The sequence below is a fragment of the Ictalurus punctatus genome, chromosome 14, assembly GCF_001660625.3.
Source record: "Ictalurus punctatus breed USDA103 chromosome 14, Coco_2.0, whole genome shotgun sequence".
Classification (NCBI taxonomy): domain Eukaryota; kingdom Metazoa; phylum Chordata; class Actinopteri; order Siluriformes; family Ictaluridae; genus Ictalurus; species Ictalurus punctatus.
This window is the reverse complement of record NC_030429.2, coordinates 15,523,946-15,545,903: the sequence shown is the minus strand read 5'-3', so window position 1 is coordinate 15,545,903 and position 21,958 is coordinate 15,523,946. Positions and strand designations below refer to the sequence as shown.

General features: G+C 39.2%; 1 protein-coding gene across 3 annotated transcripts; it reads left to right on the top strand.

The window, feature by feature from the left end:
• Positions 1 to 287: 287 nt before the first annotated feature.
• On the top strand, positions 288 to 21,752 carry dapk2b (death-associated protein kinase 2b). Of its 3 annotated transcripts, XM_017486078.3 has the most exons (12): positions 289 to 445; positions 2,660 to 2,824; positions 11,998 to 12,219; positions 13,156 to 13,294; positions 15,048 to 15,177; positions 15,375 to 15,423; positions 15,530 to 15,556; positions 15,916 to 16,068; positions 16,362 to 16,407; positions 19,571 to 19,660; positions 19,817 to 19,876; positions 20,185 to 21,752. In XM_017486078.3, exons 2-12 carry the CDS (start codon positions 2,748 to 2,750, stop codon positions 20,296 to 20,298), a joined length of 1,107 nt encoding a protein of 368 aa, XP_017341567.1. In that variant the 5' UTR covers positions 289 to 445; positions 2,660 to 2,747; the 3' UTR covers positions 20,299 to 21,752. The 3 variants fall into 3 exon arrangements, with proteins under 3 accessions (XP_017341565.1, XP_047016118.1, XP_017341567.1); XM_017486076.2 differs by lacking the exons at positions 19,571 to 19,660; positions 19,817 to 19,876; positions 20,185 to 21,752 and adding an exon at positions 17,508 to 18,511 and having other exon boundaries at positions 288 to 445; XM_047160162.1 differs by lacking the exons at positions 19,571 to 19,660; positions 19,817 to 19,876; positions 20,185 to 21,752 and adding an exon at positions 17,457 to 18,511 and having other exon boundaries at positions 288 to 445.
• The last annotated feature ends 206 nt before the right edge of the window (positions 21,753 to 21,958 follow it).

Genomic DNA, 21,958 nt, shown 5'->3' with positions numbered 1-21,958 from the left:
GTTAATTTTCAAGAAACCAAACCGCCAACAAAAAGTTATACAGTACTCATAAGGGGGGAAAGTTGCTTTAGGAAGGGTTTCTTTACTTTTCTTTTCAGCTACCACAAACTGTTAGATTCTTAAATTTTAAAAATTCATGTAGCTACCTCACAATACTACAGTGGTATATTATACATGTAATACAAAACCGTATAATGCCATCGATATTAAAGCTCGGTTCTTATCTAAAGCGACTGACCTCAGTATTATGGTACAGAATAGAACTCGCTATTTACAGCCTGCGCATGCGCAGAGCGCGCCTTGCAAGCACAAGCGCGTGCACTCAAGCGAAGTCGGGGAAGAAGTCCGAGCGGTGCTGAGGCGCGTCACATGTACAAGCAGGAACGAAGTGCATGCAGAACTGCGTCTAGTATAGTACCACTGAAAACTACACAGACGAGTAAAGGTAAGAAAACTGTCTTGAGAACTTACGGGGACGTCTTTGTAAAAGTTTGAGTGCTTTTGAACTTTTCTGACTGAGTGAGGACATGACATTGTTTCCGTCTAACGTTACCCTCTAATGATAATACAAGCTGACACAAACATTATAGCTGTGCTCCTAATGACACGGATTACACGGTATACGTCTTAATGGTGCTGTTTGTGGAAGTGCCACATATCTTATGTGGTAACTGCCTAAAAAGCAAACACTTACTACATTACCAGCACGCTGTCATACTGATCTACTGATTAATGCTGGCTTATAATGTCACACCAAACTGTATAAGATCTTTTTATCATCATCATCACCATCACCACCACAGTGCCAAAAGATCACACTGTTATTTTAGAATAATTTATTTCCTGACATTTTGTGCTCACCTAATAAACTTCAAGAGTCATATAGCCCTACCTTACAACTGGTTGTATTGGCCGAGTCAAATATCACTTACATACTGTACTATCTGACTTGCACACAAATGAAGAGGAAAATAGCAGAGCTTACTGAATACTGAATACGAAAATTTTTATCCCTGTGTTCAGCATGTGCATGATGTGTAGAATACAGATTGAACAACGTGTAGACTGAAGGTTGAAGAAATGTTTTAATACAGTTCATTGTTTAAAAGTGTGTGTGGGGGGTGGGGGTCCTGTTCTCTTGATAAAAAAATCTTTTGTGTGATTTCCTTTTACTTTTAACCATTTAAAGTGAACCTAAGACAAATGCACTTGGAAAGTAAAAGCAGTGGGATTTCAGGTAGCATGGTATGTGAGGTCCCACCTCTCTGATGTGATGGAATGCAAGTAACATGCTGGAACGAGTGCTTGTTATATGGATATGGTATACACAGATCAGCCATAACATTAAAACCAGCTGCTTAATATTGTGTAGGTTCCCCTTGTGCCTCTGAAGCAGCTCTGACTCGTCGAGTTATGAAATCCACAAGACCTCTGAAGGTGTGCTGTTGTATCTGGTACCAAGACCTTAGTAGCAGATCCTTTAAGTCCTGTAAGTAGTGATGTGGGGCCTCCTGGATTGGACCCACAGATGCTCGATCAGATTGAGATCTGGGAAATTTGGAGGCCAAGTCAACACCTTGAAGTCATTGTCATGTTCATGAACCCATTCCTATACAGTTTTTGCAGTATGGCAGGACTCATTATCCTGCTCAAGTGGCCTGATCATTAAATTTCATCACCATAAAGTGCACTGGTGTTTCATAGTGGAGTGTGTCATATGTGCAGACATGTTCACTTCTAGGTTTGTAGAATGGAAGAAGACTATACAGGTCATATATAAAGGAAATGGGATAACACTGCAGTAAAACAGCTCTGACCTGTCAAGAAGGGAATAGGGAAGGGAGAATAGGGAACAACTTTGCCATGTAGGGGTGTCATTGGTCTGGAACAATGTTTATGTAGGTGGTACGTGTCAAAGTAACATCCACATGAATGCCAGGACCCAAGTTTTCGCAGCAGAACACTGCTCAGAGCATCACACTTCCTCCACCAGCTTGCCTTCTTCCCATAGTGCATCCTATTGTCATCTCTTTCCCAGGTAAACAATGCACACGCAGCATCCACATGATGTAAAGAAAACGTGGTTCATCAGACAAGGCCACCTTCTTTCATTGCTCCATGGTCCAGTTCTGATGCTCACATGCCCATTGTAGGTACTTTTTCCAGTGGACAGGGGTCAGCATGGACACTCTGACCAGTCTGTGGATATACAGCACCATACACATTAGGCTATGATACACTGTGTGCCCTGACACCTTTCTATCATTGCCAGCATGAATTTTTTCATCTGCTACACTAGCTCTTCTGTGGGATTGGACCAGACGGGCTAGCTTTCGCTCTCCACACTCATCAGTGAGTCTTGGGTGCCCATGACCCTGTCGCCAGTTCACCAGTTGTCCTTCTTTGGACCACTTTTGGTAGGTACTAACCACTGCATACCAGGAACACCCCACAAGACCTGCTGTTTTGGAGATGCCCTAACCCAGTCATCCAGCCATCACAATTTGGCCCTCGATTAAAGTCGCTCAGAGCCTAATGAAGTAAACAGTGTTATTCACTTCACCTTTTAGTGGATTTAATGTTATGGCTGATCAGTGTATGTGCTTATTACCTGTTTCAGACACACATCAAAACAGACATGTACATATATTTTTTACAGCATCTCTGTTCTTACGCTGACGGGGGGAACTTACTGGACTGCAGGCCTGTTTATGTGCTCAAATTTTATGAAGACTTAGTCATCATCAATGAGGACACTGAGCATGGCTGTGTTCAAGCAACAGAAAGTGGAGGATTTTTATGAAAATGGAGAGGAGCTTGGAAGGTAAGTAATATGATAAAATATTGTTGGATTACCCAAAACTGCTTTAACTCAAGTGAAGTGTATATTTTACTGTTAAGAGCATTCATCATATTGCATGGATTGCATGCTTTATGGTCCTCAAGACTGTGTTTAAAAGACCTGGCTAACAGATGTTTGCTGAGGCTGGAGAAAGGAACATCTGGGGGATTTGCAGTCATAGCTGGAATAAGTTGGGAACTTTGGCAGCAAACAGGAATGTTATTAAACTTTATTAGACATTTCCCTAGATTAAAGCATATATTTAAATGACTGTAGTTTAGCTTCGTTGTGGCTCTCACTAGAGTTATTACAACTTTAGGAAACACAGTCATACTCAGCTTATTAGACAGTCATGAAAGACTCGATTTTCTTTTTCACTTCTGTTACCTGGTATTCTTTGTTCTGTTGTAATGAACACACCCCCAAAAATCTGCCCCAACATGCAAGGCCAGCCCTCATCACTCAAATTATGAATATCAACTGTGAAAACATTGCTCGTAGCATCTTTTCATCAGGTAGCTATAAATCTGTCCAGAAAGGAAGTGGGGTTATAGTGTTGAATTGCTTGTTAGCTTTCAGGAAAGGTGTGGCTTTACGCCCAACTGGGTGTCCTTTCTCCCTACCATCTGAATGAAGAGGCTGTGAAAAGATGGCTGTGGAATGAATTGCACTTAAGCCTTCTTTAGGACTAGGACTGGCTACCAATTTAAATCTGAATCATTAAACATTGTAATAAAGAAAATAGTCTAAGCTTTTCACATGGGAGCGACTGCTATTATCAGGGTAATTTCATTGTTTTTGAAGAGGAAAGCTGAGGAGCCATGCCCAGTGGATACCACACAGATGTGTGTTATTGTTGGGAATATATAAGAATCTGGCTGACTCAGTGCTCTGTCCCTCAATTTACATTTCAATTTATGTGACACATCCTGGCAAAGAGAAAGGGGATGTGAATGGACTGTACAGCAACTCTGAAACTGAATAAGCATCTGCAGTTGTAGCTTTAACAAATTAGGAGATAAATCTGTTTTCAGAGCAGCACCCACTGAAAAGACAATTTTTAAAATTATTTTTTTTCTCCATTTCCAGTGTTAGTAGGGTAGTTGGTGATTATCAATTCAAGTTGGCTGTTTTAATAATCATCAATCTGTGGAATGATTTCTATAGCACAGATGGAGAATAGTGTTCAGAAGTACATGAATTTTAAGCATGCTGTAAAATTCTGATGTTTTATGGTCAAGTGTAGTAGAACTTCTACTGTGCACCAAAACTCAACACTTAAAATGAAAGAGGAAACCACATGTATGTGGTTTCACGCAATGCTCTGTGATCTGTGAGAGTCAAGCAGCTGTTTTACAGTCGAGCAAGCAAGAGAAGTGCGTCAGAGAAACACAAAAGTGTAATAATTATAATAAGAGCATAAAAAAAAATAGCTAGACATGTAAAGTTGTTAGCCATACCATATACATTTCCAGTCTTTCATTGTGTTCCATGTGGGCTCCAGTGGTTACTGAACACGTCACTTCATGCATCATTTAACAGTGCATTGTGGAGAAAACTGAGACCTTACACACCTCTTCCATGATGCTGATGCGTAGCTGTACATGGGGCTTTAAACAAAGTGATGGGCTGCACTCTATTGGTAAACCATCTTTGTGGAACAAAACACTGCATTGGCCAATAGAAAATGTGAAATATTGTCATAGGGCAGTTGTTGTCACCTTGTTAGAATACTATGAGTCATTTTGTATGAGCAACCCCACATTCGTGGGCCACTTTAATAGGAACACCTGTATTCGTGCTCATTCATGCAGTTATCCAATCAGCCAATCATGTGGCAGCAGTGCAGTGCATACAGTCCTGCAGATACAGGTCAAGAGCTTCATTAAACAGTCACTTCAAACCAGTGAAGTGAATGAAATAAAAATGGGGGAAAAGTGATCTCAGTGACTGTGACCATGGCATGGTTGTTGGTGCCAGATGGATGGTTTGAGTATTTCAGAAACTGCTGATCTCAGAACAGACTCTAGAGTTTACACAGAATAGTGTGAAAAGCATGTGTTCTGCAGGCAGAAACGCAGAGCTGATGAGAGAGGTCAGAGGATGGACAGATTGGTTTAAGCTGACAGGAAATCTACAGTAACCCAAAAAGCCATTCTTTACAACCATGGCGAGCAGAAAAGCATATTAGAACGCATAATCTTGTTGTTTCCTGACAGTAAAATGCAACACATGACACCTCTTAAAGAACATGGTTAAGCCATAGGAGGAAGTGGGATGAACGAGAGATATGCATTGATGCACTCCTTATACAGCGCAGTATAAAGTTCTGGACTTACATAACTTCAGACAGAGTATCAGGGTATACTGCGTTGTTTAGTTTCTCGTTTTTTCGTACACATTATACCCAGAGCTGCTGGTTTGCTCAAAGGAAGTTTTGTCATATCTGTGTGCCAAATGTTCTTGCATTATCAACCTCTACTGTTACTGTGGTACATTTGTAGTGTGAATCAATTTCAATATGACTTAATTTGAATTAATTAATGATAAATCAGTGCCATGCCTGCTATTTGTAAAGCTAATTGAAAGATGTTATTACTGTTGAAGACTGTTCCAGTAAATTTGTTGTATGTACCAGTGTGATTATTTAACTAGATTTGTACAGAACATTTTCTTCTGACTTGTTTTGGACTTACTGTTTCAAGTGTTAGTCTGGGAACTGTGTTTTTTTTCCTATAAATGTTATTCTTATGTGTAAAAGCATCAAGCTGTGCTGAGATGAAATAGGGACACAGAATGGAAAGGGTATGAAGCAGCTGCAGAAAGCATTGAGTGAAGTGAAGTACATTTGCATGGGTGGGATAATGAGCTGTGTGGGATTTTTGACCCCTGCTGAAAAGATTAGTGTTTCAGCAGCGATGACAGCCAAAGTAAAGTGTAAGCATGACTTTCTCAACTTGACATAACAGCACTTTGTTATTTTTGCTTCATAATTGCATAGGAGGAAGAAAACTGTTGTCATCATTCATGCAGAGTTTTGTGCAGGTCATATGCTATGTCCCCATGTTGTCATATACAGTGTGTTCCAAAAGTCTGAGACCACATTGAAAATCTGGGATTTTTTTTTTCCCATTTAAAACTAGAAATAAACAGAAGGTGTTGGAATGTTGGAAATATTTAAAACAAAGAAAGTAAATGTTCAATATCTGGAAGATTTAATATTCAAGATTTTGCACTATTTCTAGGTCCCTGTTTAAATGTAAGCAAATGTGTGATATTGACAGTGTTAATTGCTTTGTACTAAAGGTCAGATTGAAGCATGTGTTCAGACGACACCGATGGATTTGACGTAAAATGGTTCATAAGGTTTTGCACAAACTTGTTCGAGTGCACGCTGTCATTAAAGCAAAAAGGGGCCGTACTAAATGCTAAGAAACTCTGAGCTTCATGTAAACATTTCAAAGATTCTACTTTTCACTCTAGTTGTTGTCAATAATATAATTTGTAGTGAAAATTGTTTGTATTAAATTAGAAAAGAAAGCAAAATAGAAACATTTTCACTAGTGGTCTCAGAACTTTGGACCCCTCTGTAGTTCCACTTCTTAAACTTAAAATGCTTTCAGTCTCCCTGATGAATTAGCGGATACCTCAGTTAATCGTCATGACTTTGCTGCCATGGGTTCCCTCAGGCTGTGGGGTTAAAGTTAAATATTGTAGGTAAATATTAGGACGGCACCACTCACTCAAACACACAGCCTTGACATAGTTAGCAGCAGCTGTTGGGAGTGGAAAGTCTAGTGAGACTGCGAGCTGCAGGCGGGTTTAGAGCAAAGTCAGCTGGCATGCTTGCAATGGAAAAACTCTTCTGCCAGCCTCCCTCTGAACATTACCTCCAACAAAATACTTCTGTTAGATTTGGTGTCCTCCCGGAAGGGTGGAGGTGTTGATGTCAGTGTCATCAAAGTGTTCCAAGTTGAAATTGTGTGATTTTATGAGGTATTGACGGTGCGTAGCTGGTTCCGTGACCTTTGAGACATTTCTCAGAAAAGCCTGCAAAGGCTTGTGATATTTTTTATTGCACTCTTTACAAAGACATTAGTCTGTTTCAGACCCTTTGTATTATACCCCTTTTGTTACGCAGGATCCATTTTTCCCCCTGTGTTGTTGCTCTAAGCCAGATCAGCTAGCAGAATGTTTGACACTAGTCTCTGTGGTGGTTATGCTCTAGATAGAACAGATGCAATGAACATTTGAGATGGTCAGTGACTTAGACCCCGAAGTTTTGTTTCCCCCAAGTCTTTATTAAATAAGGCCAGCCATAAGGATTTACATTCCCGCCCAGCTTGTTTTGGTTAGCTGTACAGTGTGTGTGTACATGTGTGGGTGTGTTTTATCTCTCTGCAGTATATGGACCAGGAAAAGCCTCACCTATATTTCCATGTGGAGACCTCTACATTGTTGTTGCTCTGATCTGAAAGTGAATGTATTTGTTCACAGGGATGTAATAATTAACATAACATACGGAATCAAATACAATGAGGTGTGGCATTATAGGAATGTAATCAATGACATGGTGGGTATACCACAACAATTGGCCAACTATTCGAATTTGAAATAATTAAAGAATGGCAACGTTTTAAAAATGTTTGTAGTTATGTTTAATGTTGTAGAAAATCAGCTACACATGATCGTACCTGTACGTTATAGCAGATATTAACAGTCAAGGTTGCATCAGTGTCTGTTTCATGAGGCAGTTTTGTCATGTGGATGATCATATGCTACATCACTGAATATATGTGAGATTGGAGGAATTTTGGAAGGTCAGCCACTTTTGGGAAGGTTCGCTAGTGTACAGAGTTTTTCCATTTGGAGATAATGACTCTCACTGTGGTTCTTTGGAGTCTCAGATCCTTTGAAATAGTTTTGTAACCCTTCCCAGAATGATGTATTTCAATCACCTTTTTCCTCATCATTTCTGGAATTTCTTTCAACCTTGGCATAGTGTGTTTCTGGGTAAGACCTTTTAACCAACTTCATGCTGTTGAAAAAGTTCTATTAAAGTGTTGATTTGATTGAACAGGGTTTGCAGTAATCAGGCATGGTTGTGTCTAGTCCAGCTGAACACCATTATGAATTCAGTTTCATAGATTTGGGGAATTAGTAACTATGGGGGCAGTACGGGTTACTTTACTTCCTTAACAAGTGCAGACCCGAGTACAAGTTGTGTTCATATTCACGGGAATCGCAGCACAGTTCCAGTGCAACCGAACTCAGACCACCTTCTACATTCCTACTCCTGGGTTCGGTACCATGATGTGCTTCTCAGTCCTCATGGCAGCTTTCACATTACCAATTGTTCATGCAAACTGTGCTCGGTTTCAGACTAAACTGCCAGTGTGAAAGTCCCCTCTGTCGTTCACCTTCACCTCAACAGCATCTAAAGAAGGGATAAAACTGGAGTGAGAAAGTGAGTGGGTTCAAATGAACTCTTCTACCCTGATAAAGTTAACCCCTCTCTGCTGGGACCCCAGTGTGACACACAGGAAATAACTTGAATATAGTCATCTTCTTATTATCTTTCCTACATGTTATTCCACTGTGAATAGTCAAAGTGTGTTTCAAAGATCTTAGACACTGAAATTTATTTTAATAGAAGTGACCGTCTTTTAACATGGAATATTGAGACAATCTCTGTTGTGTTTAATAAAGAAATGAACATCATGTCACAAGCATCCTACAGAAACATCCTGCAGTATCTTTAAGGTGTGGCACAGTCTATAGTCTCCGACCTTCTTCAGGATGACGGTGATAGAGACAACATTTGTTAGCATATTTCAGACTGGAGGCGCCTTCCGTCTTTCACTCTGTCTCAATCAGTTCCCACTCCTGGCTCTCCACCTCCACGCTATCTGCATTCTCAAGCCGGCCATCTGGAGTCTGCACTGATGGGACTTAACAGTGCAGCCTGATAGAGTGATAGGGCAAGAGGTGTATGAGTGTGCTTGAAAATCAAACATGGCACTACTTAGTCAACTCTGATACATCTTCCTACTCATACATTCCACACACCGCTGTGGTGATGCCTTCTGGCAAAAATCCAGGGATTAAATCTGACACAGGAAGACATTTCCTACATCTTTTTTTTTTTTTTTTTTTTAAAGTGTTCATTATTTCTGGCATGTACTGTATATGGCATATATGCAGGATATGTATAACAATGTGTGTTGTGGAAAATTAGCAATATCCACTAGTTCTTTCTTCTTTGCTGTACCAGAGGAATGCTTGATTTTTTTTTTTTAATTGCTCAATGTATGTGATTATTCATGAGCAGGAAAGGCTTCTGTTTTCACAACTTGATACATGTATCATGCAAGAATGACGTTTTTAAAATGATTGCACTTCCGTTCAAATTAATTTTGTTCAGTCGTACATCGATGACCTCCCCTGCCCTAGTCAGTTATGTTGAATACAAGGAAGCTGTGTTGTAAGAATGCAGGAGGAAGCAAGCTGAGAATGCCTGACACTGTAGTAAAGTGAGTAGGAAAAAAGCATTTCTCTTCTTCTCTGTGTGTGCATTCTTCCTACTCCATAAGTCCTATGTAATTCTGGCCAGATGACGGCGTTCCTCAGAAATTCTCACTTTGTGGGAGATGTTTTGTTACCCATTTTGGTCGTGAGATTGGGTGATTAATTCCAACGCAGGCACTAGGGTTGCCAAAAGTACTGGTACTTCGGTACCAAGTCGGTACTAAAAAGAAAAAAGTTGACGGTACCAGATTTTCATAAGTACCGGTAGTACCGGGTCAACCCGGTACTGACGCACTGCCTGAGAGGTGGTCAGTCGGGAACTTTTCATGGGTGCACCGTGCAAAAAGAAGATAATGGAGCCAAAGCAGCAGCAGCTCCGCCGGTTACCATGGCTGCGTCCGAAACAGCATACTTGCCTACTGTATAGTATGCAAAATACATGTATTTCTCTCGGACGCTCGTTTTCCGCTTTCGGTGCTATTACCGCTAAATGTGTAAAAGCCACGCCCCTAAAATTTATGTGCGATAGATTAACCGTGCTTTCAGGAGGAGCGGCTGCTTACCCGCAGTATTTATTCAAGCAGGTGAGTTTAAAATTATGGTAACGGTTGCATTATGAATAGTTTAGCATAGTTTAATTGGAGTGTGTATATATATGAAAACATCTGCGGTTTTTGCTTACTTAATGGTTAGCATACGCGCGGTTATGGCTAATACGGTCAGGAGTCCTTATTAACCATTTAATGCTTTAACTTTTATTGGAGTGAAATAAATGGGAGGACATGGTGGGATTTACTAATTTTACAAACCAGATGACCTATATATCTGAAATTTATGTGTTAGAAAATAATAGATGTGTGGCTACCACTGTTTATGTCTGGCTGGATAACTCTAGTAGCTTTAATATTAATTATATAGGCTACTTGAAATATACAGAATGGCATTTTAAAAATACATTTTATATTGATCTTTAACTTTTATTAATAAAATTGTGTGTTGTTCAGTTAGCATGCTTTTGTGTTTTGCTTTGGTATAGAGTACCGTGGAGTTTTACTGGTATTGGTACCCTGACAACCCTAGCAGGCACTATAGTGTAATATAACCAGTCTAAAACCACTTACCCGTTTGTCTGTTATTAAGTAACTCATAAATTATATGCCCGGTTAAAATAATTCAATTCCATTCAACTTCAATTCAGTTTACTTATTTGTATAGTGCTTTTAATATTGGACACTGTCACAATGCAGCTTTATAGGAATACAGGACGACCGAAAAGTCTCCATACATTGGGGAAATTAACACTTTCTAGCAAACTGTCTTTCAGTTGTTTTTTTTTACTTGATTATTTTTATATATATAGATAGATAGATAGATATATTATAGTGGTTAGCATGTTTGCCGTTGCATGTTCTCCCCATGCATCAGGGGTTTCCTCCCCCAGACCAAAGACGTGGTGTCTGAATGGCTGTGTGAATGTATGTGTGATTGTGCCCTGCAATGGGTTGGTACCACACCAGATTGTCCCCGCATTGTGCCCCGAGTCCTCTGAGATAAGCTCCAGACTCTCTGTGACCCTGTGTAGGATAAATGGTGCAGAAAATTGATGGATGGATATAAATTCCATCCATCCATCTTCTATACCGCTTATCCTTTTCAGGGTCACGGGGAAACCTGGCTCCTATCCCAGGGAGCATCGGGCACAAGGCGGGATACACCCTGGACAGGGTGCCAATCCATCGCATGCCACAATCACTTACACATTCACACACAAATTCATACACTACGGACATGCCAGTCAGCCTACCATGCATGTCTTTGGGCTGGGGGATGAAACCCCCGCAGCACGGGGAGAATATGCAAACTCCGCACACACAGGGCCACAGTGTGAATCGAACCCCCGACCCTGGAGGTGTGAGGGGAACGTGCTAACCACCTTTTTTTTTTATTACACTCATTTCATATGCTACAGTCAATGGTTTTGTGTTGATAAACTGCAACAACAAAATTATTTTGTCAAACTTGGTATAAATTTTTTAGTGTCTGGGTGATAGACCTTTTTGTTTAGTGTGTAGTTAACTAGCTAAACATCTAGCTGATACTACTGGTTGTTACTTAAGTATTTTATATTGGCTATCTAAATTTTACAACTAGCTAGCAGTCTGTTTCACAATGTGTTTAGAGATCTTGGGAAATAATTTCAACAAGCCTCATTTTTCTCGAAAAATTTCCCACAGGCCACACACACTGTGTCTCAAGAGGTGTGATTTATGGGTCAGAGCTGAAGCATTTATAACATTTTCTGTGATACTGTTGCTAATTAACCGCTAGCCTGCAACATTATTGCCAAAGTGCCTGTTTTTCACTAACAAGCTATGTGAAAAAGGATTGATTGAAACTCTTCATTTTGTTGTACAGAGATCACTTTCTGATAAAAATCTGTATACTGTGATATATCATTATTGTCCAAAATATACTGGCAATTGTATTCTATAGCAGGTAAAAATAACTGTAAAAATGGAACACTTTAGCTCTGTTATGCATATCACATAAATCATGCCTGGATGTTATTAAAGATAAACTCTTAAATGTTCTAATAATTTCTAGCAAGCTTTGGCTTTGTCTTACAGTGGGCAGTTTGCTATAGTAAAGCGATGTAAAGAGAAGAGTACAGGTGTAGAGTATGCAGCAAAGTTCATCAAAAAGCGCCAAAGCAGAGCAAGCAGAAGAGGAGTACGGCGAGAAGAAATCGAAAGGGAGGTGAACATTCTACAGCAACTCCAGCACCCCAACATCATCTCACTGCATGATGTCTATGAGAACCGCACCGACGTGGTGCTCATCCTGGAACTGTAAGTTACATTTACACACAAAGCCTGTGTGATATGGAGCAACCAGTGATGCTGGAATGAATGTGTTTTGAGATCTGGGACTGACGGGACAAATTATGACACACAGCTCATTGTATGTTAGTGCCTAATGAGTTAGACTCATTTTAAACTGTTTTTAGTTAATAGAGAGATACAAGTGTGCATACGCCTCTCTGTCAGTGTGTATGTCTTTAGGATGCTCCCATGATACAGTGTCTGTGATTTTTGTGTGATTTTGCATATTACACAGGCAAATCCGAACTAAATATCAGTTCTTTGGCATTCCTGTGAGGCCCCGTGTGGGTTTGTTCATGTTCTAATGTGTGCATGAGTGCATGGCCAGCCAATTAGGACTAATTGTGGGTTGAATTCAGTCAATGCTGTGGGGGAATGTGAGAAGCTGTCAGGAGCCATTCAGCTGCTCAGATCGATATATACAGTATATAAACATCTATGTGGTGTCCCCAGAGAGTGAACGCAGTGTTCATTTGCTGTGCAGAGAAAATTAATACATTTTCTGAAAATGACAAGAACATATGCTTAGATAGTTCTGATAAGATCTGTGGTTAAAGTCAGTTTCATATTGTGGAAGCAGAGGAAATACATGTTTTTAATCTCCAAATTTGAGATTTACTGAGAACATGTAGAATTTATTTCCGAAATTATTATTGATTTCACTAGTTTTTGTTTAAACAGATTGACAGCTTCTTGTTATTGCCGACATATTACATAATCAGGATTATCAGTATAATATACAACATAGATCAGATGCAAACGTGTCTGTGTGTATTGTGTTATAATGTTTATGTACTAACTGCAGAACACTATTGTGTGTGCGTGCGTGCGTGTGTTTGTTTGTGTGTGTGTGCGTGCGTGTGTGTGCGTGCGTGTGTGTGCGTGTGCATGTGCGTGTGTAAGGGTATCTGGAGGAGAGCTCTTTGACTTCCTGGCCCAAAAGGAATCCCTGAGTGAGGAAGAGGCCACTGAGTTTCTTAAACAGATTCTTGATGGGGTCCACTACCTGCACTCCAAGAAAATAGCACATTTTGATTTAAAGGTATCTGCTTTGTCATAAAATTTATGTTAAACTGCACATTTAAGAAACAACTTGGTCTAAGGTACTTTAGTTGCTGGTAAAGGGACCTTCCACTACAATAGCTTATGTATGTACTGTATGTATTTATTTATTTATTTATTTATTTTAAATATATACTGTTGTCAAAGCCACTCTTTTTACACTATAACATCCTATGGGTTCTAGTAGGATATGAGTCCCTTAATAACCCTCTTTTGTAAATGCAAGCTTACTCTTAAAACAGGCTGGGGCAGTACACTCTTCTCTCAGCTACACTGTGATGCTTATAAAGCAGCCTATGCATATCATGCTGTATTATGCACACCTATGTGGAGATGGAAGAAATAGGAAATGGAATTGTTGCCATGGTAGCAGACCATTTCTGTGTTGACCTATATAGAGGGTCTGTCCTGTTTAGCGTTGTTGCATAGCAACACCTGAAACTTACAAAAGGGAACCTGCACCTGTGTTTGGGGCATGTGAAAAATATTTGGTTGAGATAATTTAATAGATGCAAAATTTTATGCTAATATGATTCTTTCACACAAAAAATACAGTAGGTTCTTTTGAAATTTACTGTGAATTTTAAAACATTTCTGAGTATTATCTGTATAATCGTAAACTTCTGTTGGAGTACCATTTCCAGTCCTGTATTATTCCTATACTTCTTATTCATTTTTTATTACTCAGTTTAAACTTCCTTGGACACGTGTCTGGCATTATAATTTTTGTCCAGTCATCTCAAGAAATTGTTTATTATTGTTTATTGTTTATTACTTAATTTCTCTCAAGTGCATTGTGTCATCTGGTCCAAGCCCAGGCACTCAGACACCATAAGGTTATGAGCCACACGTTGATGAGGGATGCCAAGCATGCAGATCTTACTGATAGTCTCCATCCTGTTTTTCTAAGCACTGCATCTCCTCACTCTCCAGCCCGCACACAGGCTATGAAACACTCTCATAGCTGATATTGACACCATGATATTGCATACTGCATGATCAGGGAAATTTGAGTTTTGAGAAGAAGAAAAAAACAATTGAGTGTGAAATGCCTATTAGGTCATTACAGTGTTCAGAGGGGAACTCTATTCAGTGTTGTAGAAAGATCATTCTGGTGATAGTCTGCATTTTATGTCATTACACTAATTAGATATAGCCCCCTTCGAAAATATTGGAACAGCAAGACCAATTCTTTTGTTTTTGCTATACACTAAACACATTTGGGTCTGAGATAAAAATATGCAAATACGCAAGAAATACAGAGATGAGCTGAAATTCTGATCTATCGTCTCATGTTCATCTTTTGATCCAAAACCTAAATGTCTTCAGTATATAAGCAAAAAAAAAAACCCCAAAAGAATTGGCCTTGCTGTTCCTTCCTTTTGGAGGGGACTGTATCTTTTACACACATTGTTTGATTGCGGTTGTGGCTCAGGTGGTAGAGCGGGTTGTCCACTAATCGTAGGGTTGGCAGGTCGATTCCCGGCCCACATGACTCCACATGTCGAAGTGTCCTTGGGCAAGACACTGAACCCCAAGTTGCACCTGATGGCAAGCTAATGCCTTGCATGGCAGCTCTGCTACCATTGGTGTGTGTGTGAATGGCTGTATGAGACACAGTGTAAAGCGTTTTTGCTGCTAAGGTTAAAAAAGTGCTATATATAAGTGCAAACCATTTACCATGTGTCATTTTGTCGTATTTTTATATTTATGCATATTTCTTTGGATTTCAGCCTGAGAATATTATGCTGCTAGACAAAAATGTCCCACTGCCACGGATCAAAATTATTGACTTTGGCTTGGCACATAAAATTGAAGATGGGGTCGAATTCAAAAATATTTTTGGGACACCAGAATTTGTGGGTAAGTCAAAATGTGGATGAGTAAGACATCATCACCTCTTTACTGTCCAAGCATCTCAAGTGAATCATCTTCATTTAAATTGAGCAGTTAGACTGTTGTTTCAGCAACAGCTGAAATTCACTACCATTCTGGCCACATTGCATTGCAATGTTTGTTATTTGAAATATCTTTAGAAATATCTTATGGTCTATTTTCAGCTCCAGAAATAGTCAACTATGAGCCTCTGGGATTACCAGCAGACATGTGGTAAGTGATCTTAACTGTGTGGTACTTTGGGTTTGGATAAAACAGGCATCTCTAAGATTTCATGGCTTATTCACATGCGTTTTTACGCCTTCTCCTTCCTTTACAGGAGTATCGGTGTCATCACATACATCTTGTAAGTGTGAAATGAAGATTATGGATTCTCGATTTCAGGTGTTATTTCTGTGGGCTTGTGTGACTGAGCCAAGTACTTCCTAATAAACACTGAAAAGTGCTCCTCTCGTGAAACAGTTAGTTTGAATGGCAGTAATTAATTATCAGAATTAGTCTTGGTTCTAGATAATATCTATAAGACAACCTAATCAGCTATATTTAGCACATGCAACACTGATCTTCCAAACACGAATGTGAGAAAATTGTCTAACATACCATTTTTTCTTATATAACTGAAATTTTATGTGCAGAAAGATGAGTGCATTAAATGTTGTGTTAGAATTGATCATCTCACCTCAAACCTTTCTTTCACGTCTTTAGACTGAGCGGTGCTTCCCCATTTCTGGGCGAGTCTAAACAAGAGACAATGGCAAACATTTCTGCTGTGAGCTATGAATTTGATGAGGAATTCTTCAGCAGCACTAGCGAGCTGGCTAAGAGCTTCATTAGACAGCTTTTGACTAAAGACACAAGGTGAGAGCACAACGGAAGGCAGAGCAAAAAGAAAACTCAGTCATATGTCTGTGAATCAGCATTAAACGTCCTGTTGTCAGCAGTGTTCTTTTAACATTTTGTTCATGTTCACATCTGCCCATTTTGAGAACAGGCTCAAGCGTGTTAGTATTGCATCTTCAAGAGTAGTGGCTTCATTTGGCTTGGGAAATATGTTTAACATGAGTAGGCTGCACTAGCTGTACAGGCATTACCTTTCTACTCTGGTACTCTGGTATTTATTAATCTGTTTTTCTTTTGTCACTGAACAACAGAAAGAGGCTCACCATAGAAGGTGCTCTCAACCACCCATGGATTAAGGTATGCATCTGGATGCATGTGACAGCATGTAATTCTGTGTTTGTATGGATTTATCTTAGTGCACTCATGGGTATTTTTAAGCTAGATGAGGTGTGGCTACTGCTGTTAGGTACTGTGAATTGATGTATTTTGGAATGATGCATGGCGGAAACACTGAAAAGACTGTCAAAAATATCTAAATACACCATACCTTTTATAAACATTAAATAATTTTACTGTTGTTGCTGAAGCAACACGAATTAACTTGCAGTACGAATACTAACTTTACCATATTCATCAGTTGAGACCATTCCTGATTATTGTGTATATCGCTTGGAGAACTACCTGTCTCAGACACTCCATGAGCCAGAGATTATCTGATATCTTTTGTATACTTTTCTGGCCACGAGGTTCAGAATCTGTATCTTTAGTTCATCTTCAGTAATTATATTGTTTGGGATTCCAGTCCATCGCAGGAACCATGCACACACATTCACACACTGTGGTAACTTAATGTAGCCAAGCCACTTACCAGCAAGTTTTTGGAGGTGGGAGGAAACTACAAAACCTAAAGCAAACCAGGAAAAGGCTACCTGTGTTTGCAGTGTGTAGATTTTCAGTGGGAAAATATCGTTGTAGACATAGCACAATGACCATTTCAGAACAAGATATTTACAAGATTGAAAAGAAGTTCTGGAATCCTGTCTTTCAAAGTTATTGAATGGTTTATTTGTGAAGCACTTAGTAAATCTTGCAAGTTGTTTAGCAGCCATGTGAGTTTTTGTGAAAGTACAGTATGCAGTTACCTGTCACATTGACTGACAAAATGTAGCAGATTTTCTAGTGAATGCTGAGAAGTCTGGTTTGAGACTACCTGTTACACAACTACCTGCTATTGCCTACTTCCTGCATGCATAATTTAGCATCATAGAAGAGTTCGGTCAACAAAACCACACTAACAGAACTTACTGTCTGATTGGATCTGTGTAACCCCATGACACTAACTTCTCTGATCACGTGCCTGGTCCCACTCCCCAACCTGTGAATGATTGCTGTGAATGACCAAAAAGCTGCACAGGACCCACCCTCACTCAGTCTTCCTTTGGTTCCTATTTCTGAAGAACCATGAGCATGTGGAAGACACCAACTTAGTTCAGTGGCAAAGTGGACCATGTCAGCTGAAGACCAAACGCCTAAAGGAGTATACCATCCACTCCCACTGCAGCATTCCACCTAATAATACATACGTAAACTTTGAGCGCTTTGCCCGTGTGATGGAGGACATCTCCGTCATAGATAGCGGCCTGGAGGAAGTGGCCCAGAAACGAGAGTCTCTTCAGGAGGATGTTGAAGCTCTTCTCTCCATCTATAATGAAAAGGAGACCTGGTACAAAGAAGAGAGTTCGAGTGTGGGACAGGGCCTCTCAAGGCTCCGTTATGAGTTCCGTAAGGCAGAGGCTCGGAGGAAGGATCTTCAGGAGGACATAAAGGCTACAGAAGCCAGCCTGGATGTTATCAGCAGCCGCTACTTGGAAAGACAGGCCCAGCTAAGCCGTCTTAGTGAGGAGCTGAACACAGAGCTGCGATGGCTTCAGGAGCTGATGAGTTCCTTAAATGGAGAGGGGGAGAATGGAGGACGTTGTTCCACTCCTGATCTCAACAACCAAGTGAACAAGGCTCTAAAAGAGATGTTGAGCAGAACCTGTGGAGAAGAATCACACTGCAGCAGCCAGACAGACAACACAGAGTCATTCTTTTAAATACATGTTCTTGCTGCAATTATATATTTTCTTATGGCATTTCCTCAAATTCAGATGAAGCATCATAATATGTGAATAATGTATTGGGCAGTGCATAACCTTTCCTTTGCACATATAGTATGTTTTAAGTAATTAAGTAAATTTCTTTTTTTTTCTTTCTTTTATTTTATTTATTTATTTATTTTTAACATATATGTACATCTACATTAAATCTAATCATGTTTGTGCAATATTTCTTTTAGAGGTGTTAAAGATTTACTTATCCCCTAGTTTTATTGTTGATACAGTATTGATATCCATGCTACTGAACTGACTTTAATACAGACTTATTCACTTGTATAATAAAAGAACTGTCTAAAAAGCTACTTGACATTGTATAAAAATTATTTTATATTTTATTTTACCATTTCTCTTAAATCACTAATACAGTTAATAAGAAAATAAAATCGGTAGGTGATTAATCACAGCTTTGAACTTTTTTATGCCCCAGATCACTTTTTGCTTTTCTACTCCTGAGAGGAGATATTACTCCGAAAATTAATATTCCAATATCATATTACTTTACTTTGTTTGTGTTACAATCTTTTTGATTTCTTTCGTAATGAGTAATCCGAATGTTACACCTATTGTCCAAATTGTTTCCCCCACTTTAATAGTTACCCAAAGTATCATCTATCATTTGTACACGTATACTTTTAAACAACTGGAAATTTTCTTTTGTTCAGATATTCCTAGTGTCAGATCGTTTTAAAGAACATGCTTTTAAGATATCTCATGTATTTATTTATATATCAACTAAAGAATTGGAATAAAGTTAATTTCCGTCAGGTTTAATTCAGAAAATTTTACTGTAGTGTACTGTATTCTGTGATGACATGATATGAATACTGCAGGTTATACCAGGGGGCTTAGTGGTTAGCATGCCTGCTTCACACCTCCAGGGTTGGGGGTTTGAAACCCGCCTCTGCCCTGTGTGTATGAGTTTGCATGTTTTCCCCGTGCTTTGGGGGTTTCCGCTGGATACTCCGGTTTCCTCCCCCAGTCCAAAGACACATCTTGTAGGCTGATTGTCATCTCTAAATTGTCCATAGTGTGTGAATAGGAATGTGAGTGTGTGTGCGATTGTGCCCTGCAATGGATTGGCACCTCATCCAGGGTGTCCCCCACCTTGTGCCTGGCTCCAGGCTCCCCACGATCCTGTGGAGGATAAGCGGTACAGAAAATGGATGGATGGTTGGAGGTTATACCAGTATTTGGTGTTGGTGTCATTTGTACAGTTGATGATCTATTCTGTGAAATGTTCTATGCTGACACTATTATTAAATGTTAAATGGAGTCTAATCCCAGTCCTTCATGATATAAAAACAAATCAGTTCATCTATAATTTCATGAGCTGTTTCTGTCATTTATGTTTTTTTCTCTAGCCTAAGGACTCTAGACAAGCTTTGGTGCGCAGACTGTCTGTGGTCAACATTGAGAATTTTAGAAAACAGTACGCTCGCCGCAGGTGGAAGGTATTTACTCTGAATCCTGCTCTATCCTATAGTTCTGAATTGGCCATGTCTTTATAACGCATAACATGTTGTAGAAATCTTTTGTAGTCACCTATAACTGAGATTTACAAGCTTTTTTTAAACATCTGAACTGCTTATTTGTATTCTCTCTGATAGTTCTCCTTCAGGATTGTAGCTCTGTGTAACCATTTGACACGCATGATGAAGAAACCACGTGTAAGTGGCTCATACTCCTACAACTCATCATATCTGCAAAAAAATCACTTTCCTCAGAAAAATATTCACCACCATGTTGTTGATGAGTATAATATCATCAAAGGCATGAGAATTTTTTACCTTAGTCAGGTCAAGGTGTGGTGTTTACAGTAAATGCTGGTGTTAGGTTTCCAAATTCATGGTATTTTTGTTTATAGAAGTTTTTCAGAAATGATCCCGGTTAGCATTAGTGTTAATGGACTCCTATTCAGAACCATATTTAATGTTATGGATGTCTGGTTTCTGGGTATCTGTGTTGTGGTGAACAGGACAGTCCAAAACAGGTCCAAGATGAGGTTTTTGTAAGGGACTGTGAGAGCGACCAGGAGGAGGAAGTATTACAAAGGAGACCCAGGACCAGGATGAGGAGCAGCACCTCCTGAAGCTCCACAGGTTCCTCCAGCACAGAACAACACATTTGCAGTAGGCAATAAGGCACCAGTCTCAAATACACACTGATGTGAAAGGGCCAGGATGTGTCTTTTACAGATGTCTACGTTTCCTTAAAGAAAGAGGAACTGAGCCATGGTTAGTGTACATATGCCTTGGACACATTAAAACATACACTGATGTAGAATGATTCAGTGAGTGCCAATACTGTGATATTAAAATAGTGTGTTTTTAAAGCTGTGCAATCAGTTGATTAATGTAAGGGGATAAGTTAGATTTTTACATGTGCTTATAAAGCCTGTGAGTGCAACATTAACATGAAAATTTCTTAAAGGGTCTTCAGTTCTCTGAAATTTTCCCTTTTTTAAGTGCTATAACCTTCCAGTCTCCTGTTTTACATGATCCTGTTGTCTTAATGTGCCATGATATTTTGCATATGTGCTGTTTTAAGCCACAGCTGTTGTCCTGTAACCTAGTAGTAAAGCTAATTAATATTTCTAATACCAATTATTTGTATACAAATGTAATGCACATGTTTGTATCATGTATGTATGAATGTACATATAAATTAATCCTGATGTAAGCTGGTGAGGTGACAGTCAGCTACAAGTGGGAATATTTTCTAATACATTTTAAAATTACATTTTAAAGTTAAAGGTCAATGAACAAGATTTGTCAGCCGTGATTTGTGATGTTTAATAGTTTATATAGACTTGAATTGTCTTATATTGAATTGCTTTAATGAAAATGTTATCCATACTTTTGTAATCAGGGCAAAATTTGCTACCTCAGAACACACTTTGAGGAAAAATGGCCACACTGGTATAGACTTATAGGGTAATTCTGAATCTGCCTTTCAATCATCTAGTTGTACTGAAAAAAGGTTGCCTCCACCCTTTACAAGTGCAGTAAAGCTGGTGAACTGACGTAATCTTTGTTGTTGTAACACCTGTTGTTTTTCCATAAAGTATATTACACATGCTGCATAAATGCTTGTTGCTTAAACACGCTGATATTCTGGGTATGAGGTGCTATATTGTGTTTTCATTGATGAAGTGTAATATCTAAAGAAAGAGAAGGTTCCTCCAGTCTTCATTCAACAAAAACAAGCAAACTCATAAACTGCTTTATCAGTACAGTATCTCCCTGATATGACCTGGGATTGGTGCTGTGTTTTTGCACTGTGTTAGGCAAGCATAACTGATTGCATTTTAAAGACCGTTATATTCTTAGCATACATGGTCAAGCCTCAAACATATTTAATTTCTTTGAACTTAAGCTGTTTAAAATTCTGGTGGGGTTGTTTCAGTGTGTTTCTAGGTTTAGCTATGCCAGTTCATTTTGCAAGTAGTGTGTGTAAAGTAAAAACTAGTCTAGGACTATTTCCCAATCTAAAATGCCACTATTTTGTAAAAAAGAGACCAATAAATGTGTAATATATTTATTACATTTCTTGTTTGTTCACCTCATTTAGTTATTTATCACTATAAGCAGGCAAACCTTAGTTTACAATAATGCAGCTGATTGTGTAGATGATTAGTAATATGGGATGCCAATACTTTTGTTTGCATTGTCAGTGATTCTTTCTTTTGGCTGATTTTTGCCTCACTGATCAGAAGATCATGAGTTATCACAAGACCAGTGTTGTTTTGG

Coding starts and splice junctions, on each gene's coding strand:
- dapk2b (XM_047160162.1), top strand. CDS start 2,748: ATGAGGACACTGAGCATGGCTGTGTTCAAGCAACAGAAAGTGGAGGAT. Junction 2,825..11,997: donor AATGGAGAGGAGCTTGGAAG/GTAAGTAATATG, acceptor TTTGTCTTACAG/TGGGCAGTTTGCTATAGTAA. Junction 15,424..15,529: donor GGATTACCAGCAGACATGTG/GTAAGTGATCTT, acceptor CTTCCTTTACAG/GAGTATCGGTGTCATCACAT.